Here is a 17,897-nt window from a genome sequence, read left to right as displayed (position 1 = left end):
GCTGACTTCCTGCCCTTTGGGCAGGGGGCTGGACTCGATGATCTCCCGAGGTCCCTTCCAGGCCTGATGTCTATGAAATCTATGAAACTTCTGATCCTTTATACAGGGAGCCTTATCCTACTCAGCAAATCTGCTCCCTACACTTATATGCAGTAGATGAGAACGCATAACACAAATGGAGTTACTTTTGTTAAGACTTGATTTTGAACAAGTATGGGATAACTACTGAAATATTACAGAGCCAAAAGAATGAAGGCTGAGCAGCTGAAAGTGAACTAAGACTCCTATCTAACTTTTTGGACAGAGCGAGCATTTGAAGAATCAACACTTCGGCAGTTAACGTTTCATAGTTTGTAGGGTCGGAAGGGACCTGAGCAGATCATCGAGTCTGACTCCCTGCCATGGCAGGAAAGAGTACTGGGGTCAAACGACCCCAGCAAGGTGTACATCGAGCCTCCTCTTGAAGACCCCCAGGGTAGGAGCCAGCACCACTTCCCTTGGAAGTTGGTTCCAGATCCTAGCTGCCCTGACAGTGAAGTAGCGCCTCCTGATGTCTAGCCTGAATCTACCCTCTGTCAGCTTGTGACCATTATTTCTAGTCACTCCTGGTAGTGCTCAGGGGAACAGGGACTTCCCCAGCGCATGCTGGTCCCCTCTAACTAGTTTGTAACAGCCCACTAGATCCCCCCCCAGCCTTTTCTTGTGGAGGCTGAACAGGTTCAGGTCCTGTAGCCTCCCCTTGTAGGACCTGCCCTGCTGCCCCCTGATCATGTGGGTGGCCTCCTCTGGACCCTCTCCACGTTGTCCACATCCCTCCTGAAGTGTGGCACCCAGAACTGGACGCAGTACTCAAGCTGCGGCCTGACCAGTGCTGCATAGAGGGGGAGGAACACCTCTTTGGACCTGCTTGAGATGTATCTGTGGACGCATGACAAGGTGTGGTCGGGTCTTCCTTACTGCATCCCCACACTGCCGGCCCACGTTCATCTTGGCATCAATGACGACTCCAAGGTCCTTTTCTGCCTCTGCACTGATGAGAAGGGAGTTGCCCAGCCTGTAGGTGCAGCACCTTGCACTTGTCGGTGTTGAATCCCATCCTGTTCTCATCCGCCTACCCCTGTAACCTGTCTAGGTCCAATATATTTGAAGTAGGCTTCTGGTCAATCTGAGCTTGAAGATGAGAGCTATAATAAGACTCAAACTGAACTGACATATGAGCTCTTAATCTTGCACCTCGTGCATCTTGGTATAGCGATATGCTGGACTGGAAGTCATTCCTTCCCAACATTGTTATCCATCTTGGAATGACTCAAATTCTACATTTCCAACCATGTAGAACTTACATTTTTTTTTTAACATGACTTGCCTGATTTAAAAAAAACAAACAGCAAACCCAAACCCACATTCCTTAGTTGTTTTCTAAGACTCATAGCCATACATCTTGCAGCTCTGTAGCCCTCTATTAAAAGTTGAATATTGACTGCTTAAATTTTTACTTCAAAGTTTTTAAACATTTATCAATACAACTTGTTATCCAGATTGTGTAATTGATATTTGAACTTGTTTTAAGCAAATAAATTGTTACTGGGTAGTTGAGGTCATTACTTCTCAGAGTATTGCTTTACTATAAGACTGAATGAATGTTTTTGCTACATCTGCATACTTGATTTCCCAGGAATTCAAGCCTAAGTATCTGTTGAAGTTTTATACTCTACAGGATTGGTGCATCAGAAAACTCAAGGGAGCTAAATTCTTTGAAAGCTAGACTTCTGGATTTGGCCCCAAAAGTAGATCCTGAAGGAACTTTTATATTGCCTATGTAAATTCCTAAGTAAATGCAAGAACTGTGATTAAATATTTATCTCTGAGGTCTTGAAAACTTTTTGTACTTTTTTTCTTGGTTGTCTGTTTCATTGCCTTGCAGGGGCAGAACAGATGATGCTGGGAGACTGAGCTTTCATCTCCAGATGATCAGTTCAACCTAGTTTGAGTTTGTGATGATCCAAAGTTAGAGTCTAGCCTATGTAAAGATCATTCAGGTTTTTGGGGCATTTTTTTTCTGTCGAGTTCAGTACTGTATTTGGTGTATTAGGCTACTTTCCAGTTCTGGGTCACACATTCCATGCCAGGCATCAGGGAACTAATGTTGCTTGTACCAAATCTGCTAGTTCTGCACCTGTTACGTAAGTAAGTATGAAATGTGGAGTAGAACACACTGGGCATGACTGTGTATGTGGTGTCTTGAAGATCCTGCAGCTATTAAGAAATTTAAGACTTCAAATGGTTGAGAGGAAAGGGGTTATTAATGTTTGAGTCCACATCTGGAGGAACTGATTGGATTTCCTGTCCATTGCCTCCAGTTTGGAAGGAGTACAATTTTAAAAAGGCATCTTAAAATTCAGCTAAATTGGTGGTGTCTGTCAGTTCCCATAACATATCCCTTTAACTCATGGCTCTTTCACTGCTCCAAATCTGAAGGCTTTGCTTTATGTTGTGGTGCTGTCTGTGTGTTCCATCATGGTGTCATACTAGGAATCAAAACAGCATTTTTCTTCCTACCCTGACATAAGTTTCTTAATGTTATTCTCTATTCATAGTCAGCTAAACCAATGTTTGATATTTTTGCTTGCAAACAAATGACAGATCTAAGAGCAAATAGATTTTGGTCATTACCACAGAAATGTTTGTCTGTGTTTTTAACAAATCCATACAGACTAAATCATATAGAATAAATAAAACGTGGGAAAAAGAGTGGTAATGAGAAGCAGTGATGTGAGAAAAGTGAAGTGTTGGAAATGTCAGACCTAATGTAGCCATCATTTGTTGATTTATATTTCATTCTTTTATGTCTCTGCAGCTACTGCTACAGTGAGCTTCATTAATAATAACTTTAGGGATTTGTGGCAAGTCTTATTTTCAGGAGAAAAATTAAATGAAGCATTTCCAAATGAAATATAGTAAAGTAACACTAGTAAGGGCATTCCCTCCTTGGAAGCCCTGGCAGTTGTCTTGTTCCTGCAGACTGTGATGTAACAAAGTTTGGTTCGGAGGGGAGAACATAAAAATGATCTCGTGAGATGCTCTGTTGGAGAATGGCTGGTTCTGCCGCTAAGGCAGAGTCGGTGGGAGAGGTAGCTTGTGAGGAACCTGTGAAGATCCCTGGGTGCCATGGCAGATGAATCGAGAACCATGCAGCCTGCCACCATCCCAGAATGCTAAAGGAGGTCTGGTTCACCTAAAACAGCAGGGTTTTTGTGCTAGCCCCTAGTGAGCAAAAAAGTAATCTATATAAATAAACCTAAGTAAAGCCTTGTTTAAACTACTTAGAAAAGAGTAACTTCTCTACAGGCAGATGAGGAATGTGTCCCTTGCATGGGGTGCAATATAATTCACTGAATGGTGGAAAGTGCACAGACTCTCTGACCTGTTGCACATGGAGGCAAGATAACATGAAGAAAAGTCGGGACTGACTTCTCTTTGTATATTCAGCGGAAGAGCCAAAAACACACACTTTCTTGTCTCCAGGGTTTCCTGTTATGTATGCAGCTAGCCTGTTATTCTTGACTACTTAAAATGTTTTCTTCATTTTACTGTTAAAAAAAAATTCATACATAAAGGCATCAGACAGCTCAGTGCAACAATCCTCAAAAGATAATGTTACACTATAGAGAGATCAGGGAAACTGCCCTTACTACTTTTTTTCTCTAGAAATCTGCTCTCCCATTTCCATCCACACGATACCTGGAAAGTAGTTTGTTAGCACCCCAGGGCTCCTATACATGTGCAGGGAGGTTGCTCTGATGCTCTGTAATTTAAAGCACGTTAGAGCAGACTCGATTAATCAAGTCTGCTGGAGCATGGCAATTACTGCACTCCAACAGATTCCAGCGGCATGTGCATCAGTGTCCCCGTGCTGAAAAATGGCAGGAAGGCAATTTAGTTCAAAGCACCCTGCTGCCATTTTTAACATGGCTCTTGAAGCTGTGCTAATTAAAGCACCTTCCCCCCCTGCCTTTTTTGCCTCCTGGAGCATGTGTATAAACACCCCCAGAGTCCCCATGTGGAAATGTATGTTTTTCTTGAAAATGATGCAGTGAAATGTATAGTAGCTCGCATAAGAATATGGTGCAGTTGCATCTACTGTCTTACCCCAGTTGCCTAAATGGATAACTCTCCGTGTGAATTGTCTTTAGTTCTGTATATAATGGCCAGCTTGCTGTTTTTGCAACCAATGTTCAGCTGACACGGTGATTGACCTGTAGCAATACTTCAGTGTTACTGACTGACTGAACATCTTGAAATGCACATGCATCCGAGGGACCCCTGGAAGATGTATTATGTGAAGACTTTTTTTTTTTTTTATCTTTTTTTTTAGGAAGGTGGCATGTTTAATTAGAAAAATATTTTTGAGGTAGTTCAATTTGGTTTTTAATAAATTTGATAGTTTCTCTCTCCTACCTTTTTTGATATTTAACAGAACATCTTTTAAAAACATTTACTAAAATTGTGAGTTAAACTGTTAAATGGCTCAAATCTGCCATCTCTTGCCTACAAAGTAGCTTTAACAAGCGAATACTTCCTTCAGTGTCAGTTAGTGTTTCTGGCCTCTTTTTAACCTTCACAGTGTTTGTGGAAAGCTGCAACTGTCGTGCATTTAGCAGTGAGCCCCGTGTTCTTTAAAGCTAGGGTGAGAACAGGATCCTTTTCCAGCCTTGTTTTTTGTAATATCAGAGCTCAGACCTTTTCCCAGTTACTTTTTGTTCCTCTTAGTCAAGAGTCTGCCTTTCTACTTCTTCCCTCCCTCTCCCAATTCAATACAGTTATTTAATTTATTTTTATTTATTTATTTATTTTGTATTTAGGCACAGCACAGATAGTTCCTGTTTTCCAGAGCCTGACTTTCTCTATGCTAAGTACAACTTCCATTCTCCTTGGAGTCGCATATTAGCTTTTGTTTTCCTCAGGTAACCTTCATGGTCTGAGTCAAGTTGGTAAGTGAAGTACAAATTGTTTGCAATGCCATCATACCTTGATGGTCTGGCTTGTATGGTTTCTTTTTTTTTAATATGTCCCCAGAGTCTCTTGTTTTCTGTCTGCTCCTCACTTTTTCCCTCACTCCACCTATTTGGTTCATAAAAATCTGTATGTTGTAATATTGGGTGCTGCAATAATATGTTGATTTACTTCTCACTCAGTAGTAACTGAAACATTTTTTTTTAATTAATCTAAATTGTCTTTTTTTAATAGATGTTAACTACACAATTGGTAGTGTTTGTATAACAGTTGGAACTTCCCTTGCTAAGCTCAGTCAGTCCAGTAACTGTTTAAGAAGTTTCTTGGATATCCTAAACATTGCCTCTACCTCCAGCTTCTTATCTCCCTGAACTATTAATTCCTTATTAAAGTGAATTTACAGTAACTAATAGGAGTGTGGATAGTTTGGATTAGTGCTTTCAACCTTTAGTATGTTGTTTGTACTAATACTGTCTTGGGAGTATAGGTTACATCACTGCAAAGGTAAGATCTACCATGAGTTCTGGCCTTTCCTTTTAATGTTGCTGTAAAATAGAATGAGATCAGTACTGTAACATCTCTGTTGGTTTCCCAAGATGGGATTTCCAGTTCAGTACGGCAAACTGTAGTAGTTCTTACACTTTTCAGTGTCCCTTTTATCTTGAATTGTGGGCCAGATTCTCAATAAGGGTTAATATGGGTATATTTAGTTCATAACTTAATACATCCACTATTAAATTAGATTTAAAATACTAGATTAAGTCTCATTATATTAGTTACTGCTTGCTTTTGTGGCTTGAACTATTAAAAATTACACATTATATTTTTATTCCAGTTGACTTTAGGTCACTAATGCAATATTAAAGTTCCAGATATTGCAGGGAAATATCCAAATCCTCCAGTCTTTTTACATGTTTGAAATTAGCTTCTATAAATCTACCCTCTTACTAAATTACACAGCACAATGTAGTAAATACAGTATTTGTTTTAATCAAAGAAGGCACTACAACTCTTCTTATGCACTGAACTGTTTTTAAAGAAGCGGTTTTGAACACTGCTTCAGAGAAGAGCTAGGTTTCAATTACTGTAGCTTTAAAATTACTGTCAGCTTTAGGTCTTCATGTGTTTAATGCAAAAACTGCTTGCACTGCAAAAATATACTAAGTGATTTTGTAGGCCCTACAATATGTAGTGCTCTGTTTCAGAGTGAGGAGGTGGAGTATGTGTTAACTAACTTTCTGTTTTGGTAGCTGATGTAACAGTGTACGAAAGCTTCAAGTAAATAGAGAACCATGTCAGTTTTCAAGCTCTGTTAGAAATGGTGGGTAGAATGAGAGTTATGCCAAAGCAGAACTGCAAAATAAATATGAAAGCTGTTTGCAACTTAGAACAGTATTAAAATGGAGAGTTGAAAACCATTTGTAATATCCCTTTAAAACAATCTACAAAATGCAATATAAAAACTTCAGGGGAAAAAAGCCTATTCTCTCCTCTCTATTTAAAGCTCGAGATGTTTTATGCCAACAGTTTTTATTTGAGTCTGTGCTGGGCAGTGGCTTGGCACGAACAGCTGCAATATTTTTTTTCCTTTTCGGTGTGTGACTGGATTGACTGTTCAAAATAAACTTTGTAAATCGGGTAATGGAGAGACTGAAATCTCTATAAAAATACTCTTGAGTGGTTACGAGCAATTACCTGTCAACAGGTTTTGACTGAGTAATCCAATTAATTTGTTGGCAGGGTACCCAGCAAAAACTGATAGTTATTTCCATAAGAGTTGAGAGAAGCCTGACAGCTGCCTGTTTTAAAATTGGGTGTTTATATCCCTTTGTCTTCCTGGAGTGGACTTCCCTACTCTTCTAAAAGTCTCCACCAATTTTCTCCTGCTCTGATTTGCCTGTGTCTACAGCTGAGGATTGGAAGGTACTTCCTTCTGAGTCTTTAATATTTTTTCCTGCAAGGGCATCTGCCTATTCTGATGTAGTCAGATGCCCTTCTCTTTGTTCAGTTCCAACAAAGGTTAAAAAGAAGTACTAACCTATCGTTAGGGGTGCACCAATAAAGATTTTTTTTGGTCGATACCATTGGCCAATTTATTAATGAGCCATATCAGCTGATACTGAGCCAACTGCCAATATGCAGCCTGGCAGCTTAGAGAGCAGTGTCTGGCTGGTAAGTCTGTGGTGGGGGGAGGGAAGGGGCGTGGGGGGTGGAGGGCAGATGAAGGTCCTTATGGTAAGGGAGGGAGTGGGGCAGCTGCAGGCGCTGCTCAGCCAGGGCGTGGCAGAGTGTGGGGCAGAGCTGTGGGCGGCTCACCTGGGGGCAGGGGCCGCATCCCTGCACGCACCCTTGGGGGAGGCATAGTGGAGTATGTGCTCCCTGGATTTGTGCATGGGGCAAGGGCAGGCTCAGGACTGGGGGCTGCACTGGCCTCTTCCTGGCAGGGGCAGGGCAGGGGCTGTGTCCAGGGCAGGTGTTGGTAGTGGTGCTGGGAGGGGTGTTACGGGTGGGCTATAGCCACCGCAAAATTCACCATAGCCCCTGCTCCGAGTGCAGCCCCCCCACCAGGAAGAGGTTGGCTCAGCCCTTGGGCCCAGCCTGCAGTGGGCAACCTGCCTTTGCCCCACATACAAATCTGGGAAGCACATGCCCCTTCTCCCCTCCACCCCCCTCCAGGGCTGTGCACAGCAGCAAGGACCTGCACCCTCCCCCCTACACCCCCAGGATGAGCTTCCTGCAGCTTCTTCCTTCACCCCACTCCAACTAGGCAGCCCTTGCACCACTCCCTCTCTCACTGTGGGGGCCTTGATCTGGCCCCTTCCCCTTCCCCCACAGACTTACCAGGCAGATGCTGCTCTCCAAGCTGCTGAGCTGCATTCCTGGCCACATGCATGCTGTGGCTGCACACATGCACATGGCACTTATTGGTGACATTATCAGCCACATCCACCCAAAAAAGCCAATTGCCGATCACCGTCACTTTTCCTTTTATGATATGGATTGACACATCAGTGTACCTTTTAGCTATCATGATACTCTCTGAATGGAGTTTGCCCAAACTCTGGTCTCCACTATAATATAAGATATAGCTTGGCTTCTGAGTTAACCTGTCAACACTTTCTTTTTTTCTTCTTGGTGTTTGAAGGATAGTGCCTCTGTATGACACTTTTTTGGTAATAAAGATGCATTGCTTGCTCACTGAAGAATTATGCTCATTGAACAACTTCTTGGCTTATTTTTTGTTAAAATGGCATCAACTTTTAAACAAAGCCTCAAGTAACTACAAGTAAATTTCTAGCTCATTTGTACAACATCACCGTAGCCCAAAATAATTGGACAGGAGAATACTCAATCCAGTTTAGATCCCATTTTTATAAGCTTTGTAGCTTCTGTTATTTTCATGCTTTTATAGCGTTCATGGCTAGGTTCTTTTATGGTGAGTAAATGTGTATATATATTTTTAGACTAAATGAATACAAAGCAGGCAGGACATCTTGCAGGAAGGGCAGAAGGAATACACTCAAAAAAAAGCTTTGGAACAGTTTAAAGGCAGCATGAGGACTGGAAGAATAAAAACTTGGTTGTATCCCTTTCAGAGCAACCTTTGGGATCAATCCTATATTTCTTCCTCTTGACTTATAAGACTGTTTGGATCCATCAACAGTATCCCTGATGAGTCAGTAGCTTGTGTGTCCATAAGGTGGCTTTTTGTTTCAGCAATGTAAAGTTAATCTCCTTTCTCCCTAATAGTGTGTGCATGGTGAAAAGGGCAGGATTTTTAGACAAGTACAAGCAAGATGGTAATGCTTGAACTATAGAATTGAACTGAATTAACTTTGAACATGCTGAAGCCTGCTATTTGGCTTTTTTTACCTAAAAAATAAGCTTTGGACCCAAGAGTATTGGCTATTGTATGAAAGCAGAACACAATTCTTGCCCTACACAACATGCAGTGTTCTTTGTAACTTAGCTGATGATCATGCATTGCTAAGGTGGTCTGAATTTTTCTAACATGTTTCCCATGAAAATGGTTTTATTATGGTTTTTCATTTAATTATTAAGATGAGCTCTCAGATACTGATTTTTTGATTATTATTCCTGTATTCTTAACATGAAATGAAGAAAAGTTTTGAAACACTTGCTTGGTGCCTAGCCCGCAGTTAACAGGTCCCTGTGAGAACACAAGAGTCGTCTTGCCAGAAATCTATTTCTCTTTTTTCTTTTTTTTTTTTTTTTTTACACACTAAAAAAGAAAGTGGGGTGTGTGGGATATTTGGAAGAAAGCAAACTACTAACTTCTGGTGCCTTCCCGACAGGACTTATGAAGCTAGTTTGCAGTTTATTGTGTCCTTGAGGAACCAAGTTAGAAAAATGCTTTTTAAAGCAACTGAATGCAATCACATAAATCTCTCTGCCCACACAGCAATCCCTCTTGGAATTTAAAGTGGGAAGGAAGACTTTGCCCAGCACAAATATAATGCCGGTCAGTTGTCATTCATTATCTTTATTTTAAATTCTATATTCAATCAAGGTATCGTCAGGGACTTGATACCAGTTCAGTTAAATTATGGAGTTGTCTGTGAGAAGCATACTTGAAGGATAAAACCCAATAACAAGCAGTTGGCTAAAGTAAATCTATTTTATGGCAATGACTTTTTTATAGTGACCCAAATAGCAATACTTAGCTAGTCGCAAGATGTTTTCCTTCTTAAACTGAATCTTCAGTCAGTAATGAGTTCCACTGAAAGATTTCTTCCATACTGAAAGTTCTGTTTCATCTCAGTGTGTGTCTTGTGTGATTTTTGTGAGTTTGTAAAGATTTGAGAGTTCAGGTACTTGCACAGCTTAGGAAGGAGGTAAAGGCATCTTCTTTGCATCTTACAATAGTTTACATCTGCCCCGGTTCTGATTGAGCGCTCATGCTAGGTGCTGTGCCAATAAGCAGGTACGTTGCCCTTGTTTCAAAGAGCTTGTGGTCTAATTGGTACCTCACTTAGTAGCTTGTACTTGAGGGCCTGATCCCAATTTCCATCAGTTAGAATCATTTCTTTCTGCTGGCTTTAATCAGTGCCATGCTACGTCTTGAGAGAAGATGTTGTGACAACTACTGACAACACATGAAGAATTTTCTGTGGCTAAAAAGCTAACTTTGTAACGTATAGCTCCTGATTTCATCTGACAGAGGGCAGTAGTTAACCTAGATGATTGTCGATAATGTAATGAACTGGATAGTATTGGATATTGTCAATCTGTAATCAATATTATTTGCTGTTCTAAAAAGAACCTGACTTTTAGCATATATGCATATGATGTATGCAATTTAGATATTCTGATTAATCTTATTAACTTGCCATATCATTGAATGTTTTGACATGTAATAATTAACGGGTAGCCAACCTGCAGCACATATACCACAAGTAGCTTCTGTGTATATTATACAGCAGAGCAGGGAGGGGATGGGGAGTGCAGTTATAGATAGGGTGGGGAGGAGGAAGCAGAGCAACATGGGGGAGGGGATTGGAGTGACAAGTAGGGAGGGTACAGGGCTTATTTGTGACACAGCTGCCAAAAAGGTTGGTTTCCACCATAATAAGTCACCCTTGGGCTGTGATTAGGTTATAGAAGAAACAATAGAGCAGAGCACTCACAAGACATGGTTAACTTTATAAGGGCCGTGTACTAGGCAGAAAAATGGGTATGCTGAGAAAGCTACCTGAGCTGGAAGGAAACCTGTTTTGACCAAGTTCCGGGCATGGGTGGGATCCCCCAAAGTGAAAGTGCAATGGGACAAGTGATGGAGCAGGGATTTAGAGGCAAAGGCTTGGGGCAAGGGAGAGCGACAAAGGAAGAGGCTGCTGAAAGAAATGTGTGGTTTTTGATGCTGGGACCAGCCACAGTCCAAAAAAACTGTCTGGAAAATCAAGCCTACAACACTTTGCAGGAGAGAAACCATGGCTGGAAGGCCCGAGTCCTGCTGAACATCTGGTTGATGAGGAAGTTGAGTCAGAATGGACCGTAGGTGGTGTCTAGATCTGCAGCCAGCACAAGAAGTATAAAAGCTCTTTGGTTTAGAAACTTCTATACAATTGGTGTTTATGCCTCAACTATTGTGTCCATTGGGGAATAAACTGCAAACCAGAGTATCCACAACACTGGGTGTTAGGGGGAGTCAGCACTGTAGCCCCTACCTTTTACAGCTCCTGGGACAACAATTGCCTTCTTCCTTACAGATTAGTCTTTTCCCACAAGTGCCAAGGCAAGCTGAGGAGTACCTAGGTCCAATGTGGTCCGGCACTGGAAACCTGAAAAGGACAGTATTGCTTTCCAAATCTTCCCCTTTTTTCAGAAGATCCTTTAGTGTCATTCCGTTAAACAGCCAGATCTTGAAATGAGTTGTCTTATGTCGCATCTTTCTTTCCTGTACATTGGAAGATTTTTTTATTTTTTTTTATTTATCCATTTATGACCCACCTTGCATAGGCTTGTTTTCTTTTTTGGAGGGTGGGGGCAGGGGGAGGGTTGAGCATACACTGCAGAACTTGAATTCTTTCTTCTGTGACATTAGTTTATGGTATTAGTCTGTTAAGCAGGGGAATATTTCAGGGGTCCTGCTCCAGCAGAGCCTCAAACTAACACTTTATCAAGTCATTGCTTGAAAGAATAATTCATTTTTGTATAGGAACAGAGATTAAAAAAAACTATTTCCCTCCCCTCCAATCTCTCTCTCTTTTGCCCTGGCTGTCCTGTTTGGTTTGCTGGTTCAGTTTCAGGTTATTTAGCTGCTGCAACAGAGGAGTCCCTTGGTAAAATATTGGTGATAGGAGGAGTGAATCTGTTGTGCCATGACAATGACAGTGACAGCAGGCTTGTTGCAATGCTGAGCCATGACTTGACAGAAGCCAACAGCTACTGGCAGGCTGCTAATTTAAAATCTGTATAAATGCTGCACTTGTAGCTCTGCTTTCGGTAGTAAAAGTGAAATAGTGTGAAATGTCGTGGAAAATGTCTTCCTTCTGTTGAAATTAAAATGTGGGATTATCATGGGAGGGTTCAGAGAGGCTCTGTAAAATGAGACCTAGAATTACAATTAGTATCTGTACCAGGAAATAACAAGACTTTCTTAGTTCTTTTAATGCATTGTGTGATTTATAAAATACTTGCATTTTTATATTTTTGTACAATTTTTGCTTCAGCAATTACTCACTGGAGCAAAATGAGTTTAATTACTGAGTGATTCTAGGATTCAGGTATTGATTTGTCTCCAACCCCTCTCTCCCCCTAGCCCTGCCTCCATACTATGACAACTTTCACGCATGGATCTCTCTAGCAGCGCAGTGTGCTTAAGCTTGTATAGTTAGTAAACTTCTAACGCTTGTTACATCTGGAGCAAGAAAAGTAGGGTCATGTTCCAACTTTATTACCAGGCAAGTTCTCACTGGGACAATGCAGAAAATATCTGAAAGCACCTTGTAAGGTTCCAATCCGGAAAGAACATTTTTCATGCCATTTGAACGTGGCCACAATTTTAAATATGCTACAAAGGGCAGAGACAGCCTTCATCAGAAAGGTACGCTCTGTTCCCAGCAGTGTTTACCCCCACAATATTATATATTTTCCTATCTTCCCACAACTCTGTTGAAAGGTGTATTTAGTGATAGGTTATTTTCTTCTATCTCCAAGAACTTTTGTGATTAGGCTTTTCCCAGCTGCCGCATTCCTGGATGTGCTTGGTTAAGTTGTCTTTCTTAGATCTTGACAGGACTATCTGTGCAGAACAAAACATATCACCATTGTGTTATATTGGTAATGAGCGGAAAATTTTGATAAAGTGTTTATCTTCCTTGCATTGTTGGGAAAGTTACAGTATACCTGTTGTTGCTGATCAGACCTGTCAGTAATCTTTTGTCATTAGTTCATTCTTTTCCCAAAACTCAAAATTAAATTCTTACTTCAGCAATACATGAAGGGAATAACAAGGACTTTTGCAGACAAATCATTGATTGAGACAAATAGATCTCTGCAGCCGTGTTGATTTCAATATGGAATGCTATTAATGAGAACAGCAGGGTCTTTAAAGACAAGAATGATTATAAGGTTATGCTTCTGGAAATTGCAGTGTAATAAAGCCCCTTTATTGTACTGTATTATATTTTGTTCACAGGCGGTAGTAGCATGACCTTGCGCTGAGCCTTTTTGGAGGAAGCAAGACTTTGCCAGCAGTTCTCCATGTGCATCCTTTTATTTAAGTTTGACCCTCGGCCAGTTTCGAAAAATGCATACAGGTAAATAGTTCTGATTAAAGCCAAAATACCTTTTATAACCTAATTTCATGATACATTTGACTTAACACTACCTAGTGAAACCCAGCCTCAGAAACCAAGGCTGAGTGCTTGAAAAGCGTGCTATTGTAATCCCATTGTTATGTTATTTTACTTTATAGTGGTACGTAATTCTTAAATGAAAAACTGTTTCTATGCATTGATTAGAGCAGGAAGCTAGGACTTGACATTCCTGGATTTTGTTTTCTGGTTCCTATTTGCCATAGGCTCTTGGGTGTGCCACTTAAATGCTTGCTTCCATTATGTATCTAAAACTAAGACGGTCCAATCTGTTGGCAATCTAGCCGAAAGTGCAAGGACAGAGATTAAATTAAATAGTAGTTGCTCCTTGACAACTAGTTGACCTCAACCTGACATAAAACACAATATCTCTAACTCATCAAACCTCCATGCAGCATTCCTAAATATTAGTAGGCTAGTCCTGTTCAGAAAAGGGAGCTTATTCTAGAGCTGAGAAGTTTTTTTGTTTTTTTGTTTTTTTTTTTCATGGAGAATCCTCTTCTGAGGGACTGAAAAATTGAGAGCCCTTGTACTCTGTCACACACATGTGTGAGCAATACCTAATATCTTATCTCACTGCAATCCTTTAATCACAAATATTCATCTTGGAGCGGTATTTTAAAGAATTCCCACCCAAAAACAGGCTTCAGAAATAAAATGGGGAAACAACATTTTAGACATCCACCTACACACAAGTTTGTGTTCTTAATTATTAGCACTGTGTCACTACACTTTTATTGCTGCATACTATATTGGTTCCATTTAAAGCTAACTATCACATTTTTGGAAGCACAAGCACCCATATTGATTGAATTATTGTCGGTCAGTTTAATACAGTGGGCAAATTATTTTGCCACCTGTTAATTTTTTGCCCTGCTTTTTTTGGTTGTCACAAATTTAATTAAGAACTAGAATGATGATTAAACCACCTAGTGCCAGATGTGTATATTGACTACATCTGAATTTGTAAAAGGAAAAGGATTCTTGGGGGTGTTATGATATGACTAGTATTGAATTAATATTTCTAGGCATTTGGTATGGGCCATTTACCTGCGTTGCCAACAGAAGACTGATTTTCAATGCAATGGTGCCTCTAGAGGACTCCTTTAGGCCTCGGTTGTATTCATGCTGATTTGGAATGTTGTTTGCCAAGTGAACTTTCTGTCACAATTGATATTTAAAGTAATACTTCTTGTAGTGTGCTTGCTATGAAAAAGATGCACCAAATTTGGAACTATTGATTGCTGGCAGAAAATAGGCTGCTATTGGTATCAAAAATAGGAAAGAACTTTTGATCCATTTTGGCCTAGATTCTGATCTTTTGTTGAATTCTGTTTTGAACTTTTCCTTTTCACATTGCTCAGCACTTCAGATAAAACTGCCATTGATTAACCCCTCCATTTTAGTGACATCAGCAAGACCATAGTGCTTCATGTAAGAGATTTCTAATAAGTTTAAATTTTCATATCAACATAGTCAATTTTAGGCTCAAAATCTATACAGTCTTGACTCTTAATTATATTTTATGTAAAAGTCAGACCTTTCACTCTTAGTCTTTCTCTATCTAAAGAAAAAAAAAGACGTAATTGTGACCAGTTTGACAGGCTTTATCTTAACCATATGAAAATTGAACTGCATAGGGCTGATTCATAAAGGTCCTTGATTCTTGCATTGAACTCCTCTAACCATAGCTCTCAGCTTTGTAAAGGAATCCAGTTTGTCATTTCAGCTAAGCAAGTCACTTCACCTATGCCTCTTTTGCCTCAAGGTCCTAATCTGGGAGTGCCACAGTTGGAAATGGTACCTAAATCTCCTGATTACCTCTATATTACCCTAGTTACTAGCCTAGTGTGCCTTCATAGCCCTCTTGTAGGAGCTGCATGTTTAATTTTCATAAGTTAAAGTGACAGACGGTGTTGAATAAATCCAGTAGCTTAATTTTGTTTTGCGCTCTTTACTGTAACACATTCTTAAACTTCAACTGAAATTCTCTCTGCCAATTTTGTCGTCTTGCAGGCAAACAATTTGTCTTCTTCTGTCTTCTGAATGAAGTTATAATGTGTTTTTTATAGTACTTCCTTGTTATGTCCAAACAACTTTCTCTTGTATTTATGGCATGAACAGTTGTAACTTACTGCAAAGCCAACAAGGGGAGTGCAAAAAATTTGTGGGTCACAACTTTTTTGAGTTTTGGAAAGATGAGATTTGTAGGTGTGGCATTACAGCATTACATTCTTAGTAGTTAGCCAGCCCCAGGGCACTTTGGCTTTTTGTCTATTTTTGTGCAGGCAGTAGATGCAAATCTTTACACAAAACAGTGGGCCAGGTGGGCCAGTAAACTGAATTGCCTTCATTGTCCCAGAGGTGGCAACCTTCCAGGTCATGTTTGTGGGAGGATGCTACGGTGGCATTGCCTACCTTCATGTGTATTAATGGAGGACTTCATTTTTCCAAGTTTCCTGTCTCCAGGTGCCTTTCAATCAGTATAAATAGCATTGTTTTTTCATTTCCCTCAAGGCAATACAAGTTGAAGTTGCAAAATAAGGTAACATGAGCAAGCCAGGGTCAGACTTTGATGTGTGCTACATCTTATTGTCCCCACTATTAATATGCATACAAAACATTTTTCTTGTTTAGCTGTTCTATTAGTGCTGTTTTACTAATATGTAAAATTCTTTAGTAGCTAAGGCAATTAATCTGACAGCCGTAATGGGCACTAACTTAACTAGAAAGCCTAATGTTGATTTTGCGACACCCGAAGGCCTAGAATGGAAAAATGGTCGTGGGGCAGTCATATCTGTCTCCTCCCCCCCCCAGAATTGATTCCCAGAATGCCTTGCAGTCTATTACACACATTGCCTCTATCAGCTGCTTCATATAGCCAGGAAGTACAGGCAGAATATGGCAAACAACAACACCAGGGTGAGGTGTTGCCCCTCTTGGTCCTTTTGGCGCCCCTCCTCTTCAGTGGTACCCAGAATATGTGCCCTGCTTGTCCACCCCATGTTATGCTACTGTTAATGCAGTACTGGATCCCTGCCGTATTGGGCCTTCTCAACAGTTTTTGGTTTACCCTTATGTCTTTCATCTTTGTCTTCGGTCTTTTATGCGTGAGCTACATTTCCGTAAAATTGTGCAAAGCACTGTAGTGAATGCTTTACTATAGCCCAGACAGCTGTTGTAAAAAGTGGTGTGCTGGCATCACATCTTGCTTAACTATACTATGCATGACTTATCATAAATACAGGTTTCAAGCTTCAGAGCCATAATCGCATAGTCTTTTTATGGAACTGAATTATCACAGGAAATTATTTTAATGGAATGATTTCTCATGTTTTCAGCTCTGCTTCAACATTAAAATGGTACATAAATCTTAACACACTTAAAATATTTATCTATTTTTAGGTTTTGTATAATTTATTTAGTAATTGGGGTCATTTTAAATGGCTTCCCTCCCCCGCCCCCCGCATGATTACTGTTTCATAAAAGGCAAAATGAAGATGTTTTAATCATAGCAGTACTCTGTAATGGCTTTATATTAAACTTGGAGGCTCCCTATTCTTTTGAGAAGATTTTGGGCAAATATTTTGAGTTCATATACGCATCTCATGTAAACAAGCCACATCTAAGTTTCAAATTTCTGAATGAAACGACTAGTTGGAGCTCTAGGAAATAAAATTAACATTTGCTTGCCAAGTCTTCTAGCTTTTTTAAAAAAATGTGTTTTATATACATATTTATATATGAATACATTCTACAGTACACTTCTGTAAGATTCAGTTTCTCTGAGCAAGATGACAGAAATAGTCAGTCATTTGAGAGCCTGCAGATTAAAGAGCAGAAACATCTAAAAGAGCAGAAATTGTACTACATGGATGCCAAAAAGTTATGAAATTCTCTCTCAAATGTCCAAAGAAGAAAGCACTCTTCATCGGGAGGTTTTTGAAGCACCTGGCAAAATAATTAAGCCTCACACCCAAGTCAAGGACATTGCTACAGCATAGATATCTTAGCTTATTTCCATTTTAATCTTTGTGTAGGATTCTTAACACAGATGGACTGGCAATTTTATGATCCGGATTTAAAACCATTGTAGTTGTTGACTGACAGGATCCATCAAGATTGGGTCCAAAAGATTCTAAAGCTTGATAACAGTTAAGATCAGTACATCTTTATGCAGATCTAATAGGTGAGGTCCTACTGGGGTTTATTCTGTTACAAATATTGCTAAGTGTCTTTTTCTAATGGAACCAAATGAATACGTTCTAAATCATTTTGAACTTAGTCTCTACACTACAAATCTGATTAATGCAAAGCTAGTAGGAGGTGGTGACAGTGGAGAGGATAGTGAGATTGTAGGAAATTGGTTAGGGAAGTCTTCAGGTACTGAGAAGATGGCATTTCACTTTCATGAAATCATAAATATACAGCTGGCAGAAAATATGATATAGTCTGATTTCGTAGATTTCATAGACATTAGGGCTGGAAGGGACCTCAGAAGATCATCAAGTCCAGCCCCCTGCCCAAAGGGCAGGAGGTCAGCTG

The 17,897-nt window shown here is 40.1% G+C and overlaps 1 protein-coding gene across 1 annotated transcript in view; it reads left to right on the top strand.

Annotated features, from left to right (window-relative positions):
• The window catches only part of TANGO2 (transport and golgi organization 2 homolog), a 75,129-nt gene that overhangs the window by 10,565 nt on the left and 46,667 nt on the right, over nucleotides 1-17,897 (top strand). Inside the window, exons 2-3 of the mRNA XM_019539022.1 lie at nucleotides 4,863-4,991; nucleotides 13,175-13,295. Coding sequence (XP_019394567.1) covers nucleotides 13,240-13,295 — 56 coding nt within the window. The 5' untranslated portion in view covers nucleotides 4,863-4,991; nucleotides 13,175-13,239. The remainder of the gene's footprint in view (nucleotides 1-4,862; nucleotides 4,992-13,174; nucleotides 13,296-17,897) is intronic.

This window comes from Crocodylus porosus, unplaced genomic scaffold (genome assembly GCF_001723895.1).
Source record: "Crocodylus porosus isolate Cpor-Errol unplaced genomic scaffold, CroPor_comp1, whole genome shotgun sequence".
Taxonomy (NCBI): domain Eukaryota; kingdom Metazoa; phylum Chordata; order Crocodylia; family Crocodylidae; genus Crocodylus; species Crocodylus porosus.
This window is presented reverse-complemented; position numbering and strand designations above follow the sequence as displayed.